Below are 19,167 nucleotides of genomic sequence, written 5' to 3'. Positions count from 1 at the left end.
GGAAAATAAGATAAAGGTCTCCCACATTCCCACAAGGAGAAGGAAAAGAGCAGCAGGAAAGGTCACATTTCACTAACTCGGTAACACACGCACCCCTCCCACTCACACACGAGGAAATGTGAGTGTCCCAGGCAGGTGACCTGAACTGACAAAGCTCTAATTAAATAGTGATAAAAAGTGAATCAATCTGGGAGCCCGGGTGGCTCAGTTGGTTAAGCGGCTGCCTTCGGCTCAGGTCATGATCCCAGGGTCCTGGGATCGAGTCCCGCATCGGGCTCCCTACTCAGCGGGGAGTCTGCTTCTCCCTCTGACCCTCCCCCTTCTCATGCTCTCTCTCTCTCTCTCATTCTCCCTCAAATAAATAAAATCTTAAAAAAAAAAAAAAAAAAAAAGAAGTCAATCAATCCCAGAGAACATTAGAAAAGAACGGGGAAAAAAAAAGAAAGAAAAAAAGGAAAAGCATGTCTTAATCAAGGGTGGATTGTGAGTGCCATGGGCAGACACTATCATCCTTACGATTTCACATCAGAGAACACTGGAGAAACCAGACGTCAAAGTTCCTGAGGTTACCCAGGTTACTATTTCTCAGCCTCTAGCATACGAGAGAATCAAACGCCCACCCCAGACACACTGAGTCCTAACTGCCGTGTGTGCGTGCGTAGGGGGGTGTGGCGGGGGAGGGGAACTGCAGGAGGCATCAGTGTTTTTAAACAGCAGCACAGGAATTTCTGAAACGTCAGAATTTGAGTCCTGCGAAGTGCCCGGCATCACGGGCCCCTCTGTGGAAAAAGCACCATCGTCTTGCTGTACCCTCATCTCCAAGGCCCACACTAAGCTGAAGCAATGCTGTCGAGCCCCTCCTCCAGTTCTCACTGGGACAATAGTCCCAGGGCCGAGTGGACGGCCTGATACCACTTGAGTTCCTCTGAATGCCAGACAGACAGAAGGGACGGGACTACAGTGTCCCTAGACGGGACCAGTCCCAGCAGCTACATGGGGAAATTAGTCTTGCTGTATCAACAGCCTTTCTCATAATTAAATCCCATGTCAAATCATACTTTGAATATAGTGCTGGCATTAACATCTCAGTAGAGCCCTTCTGCTCGGTCACAACCCCGACCTCATAAACATAAACATCCCCGAATTCAGACCGTCAAGAAGGCCCTGCTTATGTCATCATTCGTGAGTAATCATTCACTCCTGCATATGTCTGCCATTTGGGCAAACATATGGTGCTGTAATTTTTCTTCCAAACTCTAGTTTCTAAAGAATGCTAAACACACAGGATAAAACATTGCTCTCAGATGAACTATGGAAAAGTTCCAAGGATTTGTATGTAATCTCGATCAACATAAGTGACAATTCTGACAACTTTTAGGAATGCTGTCAACAAACTACACACACGTGTGTGTGCATACACAAACACACGTATTCTTCATAGTTTTAAAAACTAAAAGTAGAATGAAGGAAACAATAAAGATCATAGTAAGAATCAAGGAAATAGGAAACAAAACCAATCGAATCAATAGAGAAAATCAACAAAACTAAAAGCAAGTTTTTGGAGAAGATCAACAGAATTGATAAACCTCTAATCAGATTGGAGGACAGGGAGAGGCGGGGAGAGAAGGACTAAATGATCAATAACAGGAATGATATCCTACAGATATTTAAAGCATAACAAGGGGATACTATGAACAACTTTATATCAGTAAATGTGACAACTGAGACGAAACGAGTAAATTTCTTAAAAGACACAAACTACCACAGCTCACTCAAGGAGAAACATATAAACGCATCCATATCTATGAAAGAAATAAGAATCTGTAGGTTAAAACCTTCCTGAAGGAAAACTCCAGGCCCTGATGACATCATGGGTCAATTCAACTGAACATTTAAAGAGTTGGTTATTCTAAATTTTTCTAAAAAACCAAAGAGCAAGGACTAATTCTATGAGTCCATGATCATTCCAACACAGAAAGCGACAAAAACTTTTTTAAAAAGAGAAAAATATAGTCTGTAACTGTCATTAACATAGATGCAAAGACTCTTCACAAACTTTTAACAACTAGAATCCAACAATATACAAAAATGGATAATACATCATGACCAAGGAGGGTCAATCCCAGGAACGAAAGGTTGAATTAATACCTGAAAGTCAATCAATATAATTCACCTTGTTAACAAACTAAAAAGAAAAAAAAAAAAACCCACACAGTAATAGAGAAAAAACATAACAAAACACAACACTAATTCCTGAGAAAGCCTCCCAGCCAACTTGGAACAGAAGAGAAATTTGTCAACCAGATAAAGGGCATCAGTGAAAAACCTACCGCTAACATCACACTTGTGGAAAAAGAATGGTACTTTCCTTCCAAGATCAGGGAGGGAACAAGGATGTCTATTCAGCACTGATCTGGAGGTGTTAGCGGGGACAGTTATCAGGCGCTGAGATCTGATTTTACCCCACCCAGAAGTAAGTTAGCCTTTTGCTGTTTTATGAATGCTGGCAGGACACAGGAGAGTCCTGGGTCAGACAGAAAGGACTTGATTATTCATGGCACAGCAAAGGGCACCATGTGATTCCCCCTTACCCCAAAGCCCAAAGCCCCACAGGGTGACACAGAGAGCTCAGAGATGTCTGCACACACAGGGGGTTGCTTACAGGAAAGGAACTGTTGAACGTGGGTAATCTATTTTCAGAGTAAACGATAAGCAAGCCCACTCTCTGTTCATAAGGGAACATGCCACCATCTCACACGGATGCTCACGGCAAATATAACCCTGGGAAGCAGTCTGTGGAAAGAGCAGTCACAGCAATGAAGTCTTGGCATACCCAGCAAGCATGCAGGAATGTGGGAGACCCAACAGCAATAAGGCAAGAAAAAGAAATAAAAGATATTAATGCTGGAAAAGGAAGAAGTGAAATTGTCTTTATTCACAAACAACACAATCGTCTATGTAGAAAATGATGAAATTCGTTTTTAAAAGCTACTAGAACTAACAGGTGAGTTGTCAGGATGCAAGTTTAATATGCAAAAGTCCACTGTATATCTATATGCCAGCAAGAAATAATTAAGAACTGGAATTTAAAACAATACTATTTATAATACAAATACAAAATACTTGGGAATAAATCCGACAAAAGATGTGTAAGATCTGTATGCTGAAAGCTACAACAAAACACCGCTGAGAGAAATTAAAGAAGACCTAAATATGTGTAGAAATACAGTTTTCTTGGGTCAGGGACTCCAAACTGTTAAGACGTCAATTCTCCCCAAATTGATTTATAGATTCAATATAATACCAATCAAAATATCAGCAGCCTTTTCTGTAGAAACTGAGCTGAGTCTAAAATTCATATGGAATTGTAAAGGACCCAGAATCACTGAACAACTTTGATAAAGAAGAACAAATTTGGAAGACTAACACTATCTGATTTCGAGTCTTATATAAAGCTGTAGTAATCAAGACAGTATGGCAGTGACACACAGACAGACAAACACACCACAGGGACAGGATTCAGTCCAGAAATGGACCAACAGTTATGTGAACAACTGATCTCCAACAAAAGTGAAAGCCAGTTCAGTCCTTCAAACAGGTGGATATGCTATACATATGCAAAAAAAGACAAAAAAAAAAAACTACACCCCCAAAAAAACAACAAAAGAAACCCAACTGATCCATATATTGCTTTATATACAGAAACTACTTCAAAGTGGATCACAGAGCTAAATGTATAACGTAAAGCTGTAACACTTCCAAAAGCTATAGAACATTCTGTGACCTCAGGTTGAGCAAAGGTTTATTCAATATGACACCAGCATGATCCACAAAAAAAAAAAAATACCGACAAATTGGACATCATCAAAATTTAAAACTTGTGCCCTTTCAAAAGCACTGCAAAGAAAATGAAATGACAGGCCACAGACTGAGAAAAAAATATGTGTAAATCGTGTATCAAAGGGATTTGTATTCAGAATATACAAAGAACTCTTAAAACAACAACAAAACAACTCAATTTAAAAAATGGCAAAACATTTTAACCAACACTTGAACAAGGGAGACAGATGATGGCAGACAAGCAGATAAAAAGATACTCAGTATCTTTAGTCATTGGAAAAATGCAAATTAAAACTACAATGAGAAAGCATCACATACTTCCCAGAATGGCTAAAATTAAACACACTGACCACGCCAGTGGAGGAAGGATGTGGAGGAACTGGGACCCTCATGCACTGCTTGTTCGTGGCAAGTCAAATGGTACAACCACTTTGGAAAACAGTTTAGCAACTTCTTAAAAAGTGTACCTACCATACAATTCAGCCATTCCATTCCGAGATATCTATGCATGGGAAATGAAGGCCTCTATCCAAGCAAAGATTTGTACACATACATGTTCACAACAGCTTTGCTTGTCTTGCCAACAACATAAACACCCAACTGTCCCTCACCAGGTGAATGGATAAAGCAGCTGCGATACAGCCACACAATGGAACACAACAAAACACAGGAGGACACAACAGGACACAGGGGACACAACAGAACACAACGAAACACAACGGAACACAACGAGACACAACAGAAACACAACAAAACACAGTGGAACACAACGGGACACAACGGAACACAACGGAACACTACTCAACAATGAAAAGGAACCACTGAGACATGCAACAAAATACATCAATCCCAAAACAATTATACTGATGGAAAGAAGGTAGGCAATAAAGAGTACACACACCGTATGATTCCATTCACACAAAGTTTTAGAAAATGCAAACTAATCTCTAACTGCAGGGAGGAGATTCCTGCAGATGCCTGCAGAGGAGGAGAACCAAGAGAGAGTGCCTGCTGGGGGATATGAGGAGACCGTGGGATGAGGAATAAATTTGGTATCTCGATTGTGGTAATGGTTTCATGGGTACACATATGTCAAAACTTAATCACACTGTACACTTCCGTTTGCTGCATAGTACTTATTATAGCTCAATAAAGCTGTTTTTAAAAATCTACATCTTAGGGACACCTGGGTGGCTCAGTCAGTTAGGCATCCAACTCGATTTCGGCTCAGGTCATGATCTCAGGGTTGTGAGATCGAGCCCCACGTGGGGACCCACCTCAAGCCCCACATCAGGTTCTGCACTCAGTGGGGAATCTGCTTGAGATTCTCTCTCTCCCTCTCCCTCTATGTCTTCCCACCACACTCTCTCTCTCTCTCTCTAAAATAAATAAATCTTTAAAAAATTTAAAAATAAAAGAAAAAATAAAAATCTCTATTTTATTAACACCAAAATATTCATGTATCACTATATTCCCAGCAAGACCTTAGACAGTACTGTATAATAGCTATGAGATTTTAACCCTAAACCTTGTTGTACAAAATCTCACGTTTACATCACCAGCTCCCATAAGCGCTCATTAGTTCTTCTCAGACTGAGTTCTGGAGAATGTGTTTTCCTTATGAGAACACATTCCCAGCCCCTACCCACCTGGCCCCCTGTTCAGTCTGTCGTTCAGAAACTTCCATTTTCCCTAATCTTGTTTTTCTACAGTATCTCAAGAGAATATCAATAGTGAAACCAAAATAGGAGTTTCCCAGTTTCAGAAACTCAAGAAAAGGTGAGGACCCCGCAGTTAACGACACAGATGGCTGTTGTTGGCACGCACCTGAGCTGACTTGTTGCAGATGACACCGTGAATCTCCAAGTAGCTGAAGGTTAACTCGAGCTGCAATTGAAATAAAGACCTGAAATGAATGAGGGTGGCAAAACCTGTAATTTAAGGTGAAAATGCTACAATTAGAAACAGTCTGAGAGCAAAACAAGGTACTGGGCATCTTCGGAAGGCAGGCTGGCTTAACTAGTCTCCATTGGTGCACTTAAGATATGACCTTGATTTAGCGTCTTTCAGAAAAGTATTCTCGGGCGCCTGGGTGGCTCAGTCGTTAAGCGTCTGCCTTCCGCTCAGGTCATGATCCCAGTGTCCTGGGATCGAGTCCCACATCGGGCTCCCTGCTCAGCGGGGAGCATGCTTCTCCCTCTGCCTCTCTCTGTCTCTTATGAATAAATAAATAAAATCTTTTAAAAAAAGAAACATATTCTTCACTTTACTAAAGGGTTGAAAGGAAGCTACAAGTCTGACTTTTTAAATTTCATCCAGGGACAAACTCAATGGAAAGTCTGAATGAATAAATACTCCATTTATTCATTGAGAAATGAATGTATAAAGTGAGCCATCTAAATATACGTTTTTCTCCTATTTCAAAATTTTGCTCCAGAAAGTCCCATCAAGATGACGATGTTGGTTTTCCTCCGTTCTAAACTCTTACCTCTTTGGGTTACACTCTGGCCACTTCCTGGAATCATCATCATTCCTTCCCCATCTTTCATAAAAATGCGTATTTTGAATGGATTTAGAAAAATACAACATGTAGGAATTTAAAACTGTGGTTAAATGAAACACACATAGTTAAGTAAAAATCTTATCTGTGTGTGCAGATAAATGATTTATTTCCTTCCCATTTTAATAGTAAGTGATCCTTTCTCTCTTCTCCCATAATCAGCATTTCTTTTTTCTTCAAAATATCTCCAGTCCCACACTCTTCCTATTCTTCCTGGACAATACCCACTAATCTTTCCCCCAATTTTGCAGTCTTTCATCCGACTACAGCGAACAATCCCAGAGCACTCTGTGTTAGAGAAGACTGAGTTAGATTAGTTTATTTGACCTCTTCGCCTTCAAACTAGAAAGGTAAGGGGAAAAGTACCCACCCAGAACCAAACGCATAAGACCCTTAGTTGTGCCCCTGGGTGCTATGCTGTACTCTACACATTTGGTAGGATGAACCTTAGAACAGAGAACCCCTGAGTGTCCAGTTAAATATCTTGATGTATAGCACTGAGGGCCGGAGGTAGAAAAGTTATTCTTTCATTATTCACTTAGTCAACCCACAGATATATATGGAAGGCCTACTATGTACCAGGATTGGAACTGAAAAGAAGGACACATCTCTCTTGTCCTCCAAGAGTCAAACACAGCACTGGAGGCCCATTTTAAACACTCTATTTGAGTAGAAGTCCTCTCACCTACCATTATTATCAAGACCGATGCTTAGCTGGGTTTCGAAAAGTCACCTCAAGCAGGAAATTATTTGACAGAGTGACCACATTTCTTCTTTGAGAAGAACCTACTGGCTGGCCCTGCAATGGCATTTCCTCTGGGGGCCACAACCATAAATCCAGGGCACCCAACGTCTAATTCAAGTGTCTCTAAAATGGAGGGAGGGGGCACCTGGGTGGCTCAGTCAGTTGAGCATCCGACTCTTGATTTCAGCTCGGGTCACGATCTCAGGGTCATGGGATCGAGCCCCGTGTTGGGCTCCATTCTCAGAGGGGAGTCTGCTTGTGATTCTCTCTCTCCCTCTCCCTCTGCCCTTCCATGCACACCCCACTCTCTTTCTCAAATAAATAAATCTTTAAAAATTAATAATAAATAAAATGGAGAATTTGAAGACACTCGTAAAGCAACCTGAGGGCATAATTTTGCTGAATTATTACGCTCCCCACCACCCAGCGTTTAACAACTGTCTGGTCCTTAACAAGACAGTAATTTCTTTTTACATAATGCGCCTTTATCAATAATCAGTATTTCATAGACACTCTCTCCTTTCACAGCCTATTTCACTGCTATGTGAATTTCACTGCTTGAATTAAATAAATGTACTGTTGTCATTACAACTGCTATGAATAGGTTTGGAAACAAACCGCTGACCCTCGGTGGGCACTCATTCAACTGGTGGGAGCAGGTGTGGACAGGTCGGGGTGCTCACCACCCAGGAGCTATGAAAGCGCAGGTGGCACGAGTCCGCACCATCAGGCATGGCATGGGCAGCTGTGATCAATGTGGCCGAGTGAGGTTAGCTGGAGGTCAATTAAGATGCTTCCACGGCACCTAGGCGCTGTCACTGGGAGAAGCAAAGTGTCAGGGAGCAGGAAAGCACGGAGACATTCGGCGAGGCTCTGAGGAGTGACTTTTCAAGTTTGGCAAGCAAAGAAGGGGCAAAAAAGGGAAGTCCAGGCAGAAGAAAAAGAATCTGCAAAGGCATAGAGGCATCACAAGAACTAGGACCAGGCAGAAGCCAGACAGAGCCTGCAGTATGGGCGATCCCTAAGCAAGGACAATCCCTGTGTCTGTGATTCTTTGGGCGTCCCAGCTTTCCTAAGAGCAAGGAGGGGCGTCCCTGAGCCAGACTGAAAGACGCGGTGAGGCTCAAGTCACTCTCTCTGGCCTGGCCACTTCCTCTTTCCTCTTCAACAGTCCCTCACCTGACCCTCCCCAACAAAGCCCCCGCCCACACACACCCAGTTTAAAGAATGGCTCAGGACAAGATGAGGCAGGAACACCTGAGGATGCTTTTAAGGCAGCACCACAGATGATCGTGATTGGTCAGATGCAAGGAAGGAATTAATCCAGACTATCGCTAGCCCCCCACCGCTCTTCCACTCACCCCACCTCTACCCGCCCCCCAGCAAGTCCCCCGCCCACAGGCAATAAGCAAATGGACAGGTGACTGTCCTGCAGGAATGTCCCCCCACTCCACATGGCAGAAGCCTGAGCCTCCGCCACCCACCTTCCGACCTGTTTCCCTCCCCCCACAGCCCCCCCCCACCCCTGCTCCCCAAAGCACTGTGCTCTTTCCACCGCTAAACCGTGGACCAGTGGAAGACCCTCGCATCTGCCTGGCTGATGGGGGGGGGGGCCATCCTTCAACCCAGCTTCTCTGTGGTCCATCCCTGATCTGATAATTACCCATTCCTGCCCACAAAACGGAGCCAGGCCTTCTGGGGTGACAGCAAAGTTCTATTTCTTCATCTGGGGGTGACTGCAGCGGTATTTGCTTTGTGATTCATCACAGAGACGTACCTTCCTATTTTGTACATTGGACTGCATATGTGATACATTTAACAACAGAAAGACAAGAGAAAAAATGTTAATCGGCGCCCAAAGGGAAGACGTCTATGCCATAATCAGAACCTATTGTACGGTACTGTTTTGAATATAATTATTTCCCCCAGAAAATTAATGTCATCCACATGGGTTTTGCATCTCAGCCAAGGTGTACTGTGGCACATGAAAACCAGGGGGAAATGTGAACACAGACCACTTTAGAAGAAAAACTGTTTTTCTCTATTTGTGATGCTGACAATATCAGAAATCAGAACCAATGCCCAAACCACGCTAGCCGGGCCAACGTGGAACACGATACACATCACAGGACGAAGCCAGACCTTCACTCGGGGCAGAGCAAGGGAGGGGGCAGTATGGGATCAGCCAGCAGAAGAGAGGTGGGGGACTGCCCAGGAGGGAAGACACCTTTCTGCGTCAGAACATTTTTAAATAGGGGAAACATACTATTCAGGGGCCTTCTACTCAATAGGCTACTTGACTGTTTCTCAAGCTCATAAAATTTCCTTCTGCAATTAATTTTTCACCAGTGGGATAATGGTTCATTCACTTCCTTATAGCCTGCCTTGGCGTGTTTTAATATAAAGGCAACTTAGCCCAACACCATTCACATAATAATTGATTTCACTTATGACACATTAGAAACAGACTCACTTTACATTACCAAAAGGGGCAGGGGGAAACGTCATAAAATTTAGCATTTGTATAATCAGAAAGAAAAAAGGCAGGAGGCACCCTGGGCCCTGGACTAGCAAACAGTGGGTTGGTATCCTGGCAAAATTAAACAGATCCTTTCAAGAACAAAGTGGTGTCGTGGTCTTTTTCATGGGCAACCCCAGAGTACACACAGAATGCCTGAGACACTCTCCCACCAAGAACGCACCCTTCACAGTGATGAAGGTTATTGCCCACATGTCAAAGCCTTAGAAAAATCTGCCTTTCCTGGACCGACGGAAATAAGAGCTAGACTTGATGCCGGGTGAGAGAGAAAAATGACCGGAATCCACGAGCCTCAGGGAGCACAAAATGCTTCCCCACTTTTCATGGGATGCTTTTTACACAAGAAGAGGAGAAATGGAGTAAAAACTGTTTGTCATCACAACGCTGAGGTGCTTTCTGGGGAGAAGGAAGGAAAATATGGGTGTGCTAAGAGCACTCTGGACACAGCCTGAATTGTGAAGCCCCCATCACTGAAGAGTGAGCGCGCGTGTGCGCGGAGGAAATGCACCGACACTTACCTTGGTAGGGATCCGTGCTGTTACAAGGAAGGCTCGGCATGATGTGAGCACCTGCAGGAGAGAAAAGCAGCATCAGTGTAGGTACTACTAGCAGGACTGGGAGGCTCTGGTGTCATCCACAGGACTGAGGGACACTAAGGCACTGAGAGGCCACGGGGCTTGGCTCCTGGCATGTGAGAACACTAAGTGAACTGGGACGGCTTGTTGGCCATGAAGAACTAGTTTTACTCAAGAGTCGCTGTACGAAGGTCTCCCCTGAACAAATCACTTGTGAAATCTCCAGACGAGCGATCGGTCAACAGCCCAAAGGACCAGGAGATTACTTCAGCTGAGTCACCAAGACAGTTCTCTGTGATATTAAAATACAGAGATCTTATAGAAAGACAGTCATGAGCCTCCGTGTATCAACAGCAAACTGAAGGAAGAAGCCAAGTGTTCATGCACACTTTCCAATTACAACCACCAGCCACACTGGCCCTCCTGCTTCCCTTTCTCTGTACACCAGCAGGGAACATTTACACGAGGCCCAGGAAGCGTAACGGAGAGGCTTCTAAGCTGTCCCCGACTATGTCTCTCAGTGGGCTTCTCCCAGTCCTCGAGAGAACATTTATGGACGTTCCAATTCCAAAACAGCTAAGAATATCTACGGAGCCCAGAGGATCCCACATGCCCAGCAGAGGCTAGAAATGGTTTGAAGCCAGGCCTGGAGCAGGGATCCCATGTCCACAACCGCAAAGATCTAAAGGCGCTTGGAGGCCCAGGCAGGCCCCAGGGCCTTTGCAGTGAAGAGGAGTCCCTGACACTTAGGTTTTGACGGGAGAACTGGCTTTTTCATTTCCCAAAGAACCTCCTCGTCACTAAATTTATTATTTACGATACAGCGCACACATTTCTCTCTTCCAGGGGCACTAATACAAGCAACCCCCAGTCTTGTCGTGAATCTTACACCCACGGAACCTCCACATAGAGGTACAATTGTAACCAGGTCATAAGACTCACATGCCCAAAGAGGACTCTATCACCTGTGACCTAAAACTCCCTTGTTTACCATCTCAGTGTCTAATCTGAGAGCAGGTCCAGAGAAACTCATCACATTTGCCGGCCTGTGAGGCGCTGGGACTGGATCCTGTGACCCCTGACCCCCAGCGTATTAGATCTCTACACCTTCTCCTCACGTGCGCAATATGTTCAATGCCAAAAGCCCCAGACAGGAACATGCAGCCTTTCCAGTATTTGGAAAAATATATTACGCTCTGTGAACATTCCTGCAAATGGAGACTGGTCCCACAACATCCAGGATCATGTTACAAGCACAGTAGTAGTGACAACGGCCAATACCGCTGGGTACACATCCCTAATCCTCTAAGAGCGAGACACAGTTATTATCCCCATTTTAACAAGAAGAAATGAAAGCACAGAGAGATTACGTAACTTCCCAGGGGACCCAGCAAGCAGGTGGCGGAGCTGGGATTTGAACCCAGTGTGGTCTGGGTCCAGAGACTGGGCTTCTAATTCCTTATACGGACTCTCAAATTTTCCAGAACCCACTTCCTTAAGAGTCTACACACACGCAAACACAGCTGAGTCACAGGACTTTAAAGCCAGAGGGAAGCAAACAGGTAAAAGCGTCATTGGGAGGATGAGGGATGTTTGAGGATCACAGGGAAAAGAACCCGTCCCTACTGGTCGGCCTGTCTGTCTGTCTGTCTGTCTCTGTCTTCTATCTGCCTACCTGATTCTATCTGCGTATCTCTCAGTCTGTGTGTGTCTCTCCCCCTTTTCCATGCCCTGCCGCACCTGCTACTGCCTCCCCCGCCTCCCCGCGCTCCCCAGCCTCTCATTCTCCCGCCCCTCCTCTGGTACACTCCCCTGCACTCTGCCCTCATTTCCCAGAGCCTCCCCTATGCTAAACACTTGGGAGCTTGCATCTTATTTGTGCCGATTGCCAAACAGTAGACACCAATCACAGAGGAAATACCGCATTCCGGAAGAATATTTCATTTGTAACACGGTCACAGAGACCCTTGAACAAAACGCGAAATAAAAACGACAAGGCACCTTTTGACACGGTTAAGCAATGAGCACCTCGGTAATTAAGTGATTACAAGGTCCCCTGTGTGAATCTAATTAATAAGTCTTAGAAACTAATCTCAAACGAGCACCCAAGCAACTGCAGTCGCCAGCACTGGGCACGGGTCAGCCTCTCGCCCCTCCGTCCGTGCTGCACTCCCTCTGGGGAACGAAGTCTCCCACAAGCAGCAAGGCCATCCGACGACCTGCGTGCCTTCTCTGGATCAGCCCTCTCCAGATCAGTCACCCCAGCGGGCTTCTAGGTGCCAAAGAACACAGTATTAACTGGGTCAGTACACTTCTTAAAAGGGAGGATTAAAAAAAAAACCCAGAATGTTCCTACGGATTCACTTTTTGAATAAAGAGCAATCAATCTCTTGACCATACGTAGACATACGATGTTCTCATGATCACTCCTGCTTTCCCTCAAGCAACGACAGAGTCTGCAGTCTGTGGTCCTGTGCGCCAACTCCCTTTCTTTAAGAATATTTTTTAAGCACACAGTGTCCTCCAGAAGTGTACACAGTGTCCTTTGGAATTGGGACACAGGCCAAAAGAATTTGTTTGAAAAGAGCCACATCCATGTGGGAGCCCGGGCTTTGAAGGAAGAAGCTTTCTGCTGGCTGGTCCCCATTTCTGGTGATCACCTCCGGTCCCCAGAGGCACGAGGACTGGTCTGGGAAAGTCTGGAAGGGGGTGGGGTGGGGTGGATGAAATCCTCCGAAGCTGACCCAGCCTTTCCCACTACCTGTGAGCACAACAGTGTAGCAATACTTTGCAGCAAGAATGAAAACAGTACAAATGCTATCATTCCAAGAATCATGCCTCTTGCCCCATCAATGCAAACTGGGCCAATAAATGGGGCCACGTTCATGCTGGGAATCCCAACGAACTTGGTCTCCTAGCTTTCCTGTTCGGCTCCAAGACCGCCCCGGGATCTGCGGTCTTGGGGGCCCTACAATGCATACATATGGCAATCACACAGGAAAACTCCTCTGATCCTGACTGATGCTGATAATGAACACCACGTTGGTGCTGGGAGTAACAAGCACCTTCCTTGCAGGGTGACCAAATCCTCCCATTTGCCCAGGATGTTTCTAGCCTGAGCACTGAGAATCCTGTGTCCCAGAAACCCAGGACCCTTGCTCAGCCTCCTTGCATGGGTTTTGGAATCAGAAAGGCAGATTTAAATTCTGGCTCTGCTACTCTCTAGCGGTTTAACCCTGACGGAGTTAGTGAACTTCCTGATGCTTCGATGTGCTCATCTGCACAACAAGAAGAATATTCCTCTGCAGGACTGATGCCGTTGTTTTAAGCATGATTTAAGTGTACTGACCCAGTGAAGATACGGCCCTAGCCCAGCGCCCAGAAGGTCTCTGCCAAATACCAGCTCTTCTATCATTATAACCGATGTGATCACATCTTAAATTTCGATTCCCAAATTAAGTAGTTACACTTCTTGAATTTTTAAGTGATAGTTTTTGGCAGCAGAACAATACAAACAACAAAACCCACCAAGATTCTGAGACATCCTCTAGGCTGAAATTTTCAGTTCAATATATTTTCTTGCAAAGTTTAAAAAAAAAAAAAAAGCAGGGGAGCGTAGAGGGCATCAGAAGAAATATCTGTGCTTAATCAAGGAAACTTAGTCACCAAGGGCAAGCTACAACCTCCCTCCTACCTCCTCTGGGGAGGCCCATTCTTCCACAAAGGTCTTAGCATGCAAACCACATCTTCAACCCCTATAATTAATTTCCTCTCCCTTTCATTGAAATGCAAGCAGCAGCCTTTGCGCCCTCTGAGGTTTCTCCACTCAACTTTTAACTTCAAAATTTCACTTGGAAACATTTATAAAAATCCTCCCTACTGCTAAGGCTCACAGCTTAGCAGAGAAGCCTAAATTTTCTTGTGGAAATGATATATAATGAGGTGGGCTATGGAGTCCTCTTACTGCACACTTATTAAGAACTGAAATAAATACCTGTTTCACCCTCTTTAATAACTCCATTGCCTAAAGCCTACTGCTGCACAGGTAATCCATAAATTCATGCCACCTAAATCCACATTCTCTCACACAGTTCACTAAGAACGCCTTTCCTTTAAAATTGGGCTCTACCCGGCAAACATTCAAAAAAGGGTCTTATACCCCCAAAGTTCTCTCTAATTTGCAAGCAAACTAAATGATGGATGCCATTTAATTCGTTTACCCTCTTCCAGACTCCCAGCGATGCTCCAAGGGCATCACGGACAAGACCTCTTTAATCCAAGACACCGGGGAGAGAGACGGGCAGGTGGTGAGGACCACTATCACCACCGTGGAGTTATGAGTGACAGATGCCCAGAGCCTTGTGCAAGATCTCCCAGAAAGCTGACAGAGAATATAAAGTCTCTCCTGGCCCTGAGCCTCTTAACATCCCACTGTACCCAGCCATGATGACCATCACCCTCTGTAGCTAAAGCAGGAGGACGCTTCACCCAAAAGGAATACAAACAATCCATCATTTCCGTGCAATTTCTGGCCCCCGATCCCTTATAAAACTGGATCACCATACTACTGAGTATCTGTCTCTCTCTGTCATTAATAGATGTGCCCTAACAAGGCAGGATGGTCTAGTACAGGATCTGAAAATTACAGCCTATGGGCCAAATCCCGCACGCCCCCTACTTTTACAAATAAAGTTTTATTGGGACACAGCCACACCATTTGTTTGAGGTATTGTCTCTGGCTGCTTTCACACTACAAAGGCAGAGTTGAAGCGACAAGAGATTTTTAGGGCACACAAAGCCTAAAATACTTACTATATGGTCCCACACAGAAAAAGTTTGCCAACCCCTGGCCTAGCGGTTTAAAGGAAAAACTCTGGAGTCGGGCGGTGGTCAGCATTTCAATTCGGTCTACTATCTGTGTACTTGGGCGAACGACTTGAGGAACGACGTTTCCCCTCCTGCCATATGGGAGCAGTCATCGTACCTACACCCACGGAGGCGTGAGGGCCCAGCGGGTCCGTCGTACGGTAAAGCGCTCAGAGAGCGCTCGCAGATGAGATGCAATGGAGTGTGCGTATCTCTACATCTCAACGTTACAATAAACCGTGAATGCCCACAACCGTGTTAAACCACGAGAGACTTACCCACATGTAGCCTGGGGCCAGCCTCAACCCAGCTGAGGGACCGAACGGAACAAATCACTACCTTTATGGACCTCAATGCCCCGAAACTAGAATAAGAGCGTTGGAAGAGATGCCCGTGTCCCCGTCCTACACTCGGGGTCCGTGATGTAGGCCCACTGTGGGGCTCCCCCGCTTCCTGGACCCTGCTCCTCTCTGATGTGTGTGTACGGCTGGGAAGGGCAAGTCCCCAGGAAATATCTGCCGAGAGGAATCAATTCCTTCGTGGGGCCCTACTCGCTGGACCGACAGATGCTCCCTCCACAGGGGAGTGAGGAAGCCACGGAGTCGGGCTTTGACTCTCTCACACCTGTGCAAATCCACTTCTTTTTCACCTGGTTACTTCCGCCATTGTGCAGAACACACAGCTCGTCAGACACTTCACTTCCTTCCCTCTGCAGGCCCATCACTGCAACTTGTAGGGCATTACCGACGCATGAAAGAAACCAAACATATTTAATGTTCCTCCACAGACGAACATGTGGCTACTTCAAAACATCAATTCTCCTGATGTCACTCCATATCAGATCTTCTTGTCAAAGCACCAGCTGACACAAAACTCTGGAATATGTCACACTGATTCTATTATAAGGACAAATTCATGTCAAGCAGAATTGGCCCTAGAAAGGGACCACCTCCTAGGCTATGAACAAGATGAGTCCGATCCCCAGCTGCAGCCCCTCGGGGTGCAGGTGGACTCACGTCAAGCCTCAGGGCTGGAGAATTCCTGCCCAGAACTCTCGGCCCTGGGTGGGCGCTGGGGAAGGGGTCAGTCATCCCCGTCCTGTTTATGTTCTAAATGAATTCAACAGAAGAGTCAGAGCCATGCAAGGAATACACAAAACATACAACACGAAGGGAACGGTCGTATTAACCCCGTTAATTAACAAAACTTCTCCTGCGTCCCCAACACAGGACCAGCCAGTCTCTTCTTGAACATGAGAGTCACAAGAACCCAATTCTAGCTAAAAATCACAGAGCTGAGAGGATCTGGGGAAGGGTGTATCCAATTCCTTTATTTTACAGATGAGGAAACAGACCGGGAAGCGTTAAAGGATTGGTCAGCATGCATTAGAGTTCTTCTTTGTTTCAAGCAACAGAATTTTAAACACAAATTTAAAAAAAAAGGCGTGGGGTAGTTCTCATAATCCGAAAAAAAAAAAAAAAAAAAACAAGAAATAACCAGAGCTCAAGAACGACAGAAACCAAATCAACTCTACAGATCCCTTCTGGCTGCCCCTATCAGGTGGATGGACTCCAATCACTTTTCATCCATGTATAACCCCAGAGGTGAGGCGAGGACCTCCTGTCCCAGGCATGGCATCCAACAGGGACCACAAAGAATCACGTGAAAGAAAAGACAAGTAACCATGACGGTGTAGTGACAAAGAACGCTGGCTCCAGAGGCAGAGAGCCCGGGGATGAATGCCCATTAGACCACTTACTACCAGCTGTGTGACCCTGGACAGGTTACTTAGCCTCTCTGTGCCCGGGGCTCCTCCTCTGTAAAAGCATGGAGACAATATCACCTATCCAGACACCATATGTGAGGTACTCAGAACAAAACCAGGTACATAAGAGAGTCCAATAAAGGCGTGTCCTTGGACAAGTTTACAAGGATAATTACAGCTAACAACTGGCTATATGGCAGAGTTGGAACAAGAAGTTAGTTTCACCATCTTTTACCAGAATTCTGTTGCTGTGGTCTCTCCCCAACCTGCACCATTTCACCTTATCAGCCCATGTTTCCCAGCCTTATACCCTCATCTTTCTAGCCAAGAAGACACAAAAGTCACTTCCTTATTCTTCCTCTTTTGTTACGTGAGCACCGTCATCCAATTTAAAAAGCACAATTTTCTTTCCTTCTCTCAGGGCAAATTTATGAAATACTTTTCCACTTTGCAAAAGTGTGGTGGCATATGGTGGGGGGACTGATTTAGATTTAATACTGCTACATATATAATCAGAGAGAGATTTTTCATGAAATTCAGAGATGAGAAATTGGGAGAGAAAGAAAAGAAGTTTGAGAGTGACTGTATCATGAAATCCATAATTTTTATTTTTATTTTAGAGAGCACTCGCACAAGTGGGGTAATGGGGGAGAACAGGGACAAAGAGAATCTTAAGCAGGCTTCACGCCCAGCACGGAGCCCGACGTGGGGCTCGATCTCACGACCCTGAGATCATGACCTGAGCTGAAATCAAGAGTCGGATGCTTAAACAACTGAGTCACCCAGACGTCCCTGCACATAGTTTTCAAACTGAGGGCTGCAGACCATTGGCAGGTGGTTCAATCATCAGTAGAGCTTAACAAGTATCTTAATAAAATGGACTAAACTGAACTAGAAGGAAAAAAGAAAATCAAGTGCTTTGCAAGTCAATGCCATAAGCCCGTTTCATGAAACTTTTGTTCCAGAGGCATCGGCGTGCACACAGTCACATGCGTGTGGGTGCGTGCGTGTGTGCATGTGCGCGCGTGCGTGTGTGTGTGCACGCGCACGCACCTGCATGCACCATGCGTAGGAGAGGTGCCTCTCAAAACCAATATCAAACAGAGCCCTTCTTGGAGTCCAGGTTTTGAGAGTCTGATAATCCTGACTTATGACACCTGTAAGCAAGATCCACCATGAGGCTACGGAAGAGGCTGAGGCAGCAACACGGGCTTTGAGGTCAGACAGACCTCGGGACAAACCCCGGCTTTGCCATCCCGTGAGCTGGGAGGCAACGGGCAGGTTACTTGATGTCTCCAGGCTGCAGGACCCTCCCCTCTAAGTTAGAAACGACATGCATCCTTGTGTAAGAATTAAGGATGACCTATGGAATGCTAAGCCTACAGTGGACATCAGTGTAAACGAGCCGTTATAACTGTCCTGATGCTTACAGAATATAGCTCTGGAAGTGATCGCTAGGGATAAAAAAATCGAGACCTAAGAGACATGTGCAAACTTGCTAGTTAGAGACAGAGCCAAGCCCAGATGCCCAGTCCCCTGGGCTCAGCTTTGTTCACAACACCTCAAACTCCAGGATGTAGCATGAGTCACTGCAAGGGAGATTATTCCCATGGTAACTGCAGCCTCCCAGAGAATTAGAAGATGATTTGCATTTCTGTGAGGGATGGAGTGAAACCCGACATGGAGGAGGAGGACTTTGGACTCAAACCAAAGCTGAGTCACTTGAAAACTCCCCCACCGATCAGTTACATAATCCCCCTGAACCTTACTTTTCTTACCTGTAAAATGGGTAGAGCACAGCCCCTGTAGGACAGTTGTGAGGATTACAGGGGAAAACCTGTGAGACCCTAGCATTCTCTTAGACCCTCTTACCCGCATTCGCAGATGACGCTAACACTTGTGTCATCGGGGGTCAGTGACGCCCCCCTCCCAGGGCTCGGGAGAGGTACCCCCAGCCTGAGTTCTGACTCCACTGCTCACAAGTGTGCGTGATTTGGGGACAGGGCTCTCTGTGCCTCACTTCTCACCTGTAGGATGAGGGACTGTAATACCTACCTGATTGCGGTTTTGGGGATGATTAAACAACAGACGCTGGGAGCAGTGTTGCCGATAATAGGCATTAGCATCCCCATCATGCACCCTGAGTGCCTCAGATGGCCGCTCAGCCATTCCCAGGCCGTGTTATCTATTGCTCAAGACTGCACCACCTCGAGGATTTCTAATTCGGCCTCCCACTCAAACGACAACCTTCTAATTTCTCCTCAAAGTGCAATCCGC

At 45.6% G+C, this 19,167-nt stretch overlaps 1 protein-coding gene across 10 annotated transcripts in view; it reads right to left on the bottom strand.

The window, feature by feature from the left end:
• Positions 1-19,167, bottom strand: part of CARMIL1 (capping protein regulator and myosin 1 linker 1) — a 307,843-nt gene that overhangs the window by 183,539 nt on the left and 105,137 nt on the right. For all 10 annotated transcript variants that reach the window (XM_078055759.1, XM_078055757.1, XM_078055761.1 and 7 more), the window contains 2 exons: positions 10,203-10,253; positions 5,668-5,727 (listed from right to left, as the gene is read on the bottom strand). In XM_078055759.1, the coding sequence (XP_077911885.1) occupies positions 5,668-5,727; positions 10,203-10,253 (111 nt within the window). The remainder of the gene's footprint in view (positions 1-5,667; positions 5,728-10,202; positions 10,254-19,167) is intronic.

The sequence above is a fragment of the Halichoerus grypus genome, chromosome 9, assembly GCF_964656455.1.
Source record: "Halichoerus grypus chromosome 9, mHalGry1.hap1.1, whole genome shotgun sequence".
In the NCBI taxonomy this organism is placed as follows: Eukaryota; Metazoa; Chordata; class Mammalia; order Carnivora; family Phocidae; genus Halichoerus; species Halichoerus grypus.
The sequence above is the reverse complement of the archived record's forward strand: the minus strand, read 5'-3'. Positions and strand labels throughout refer to the sequence as shown.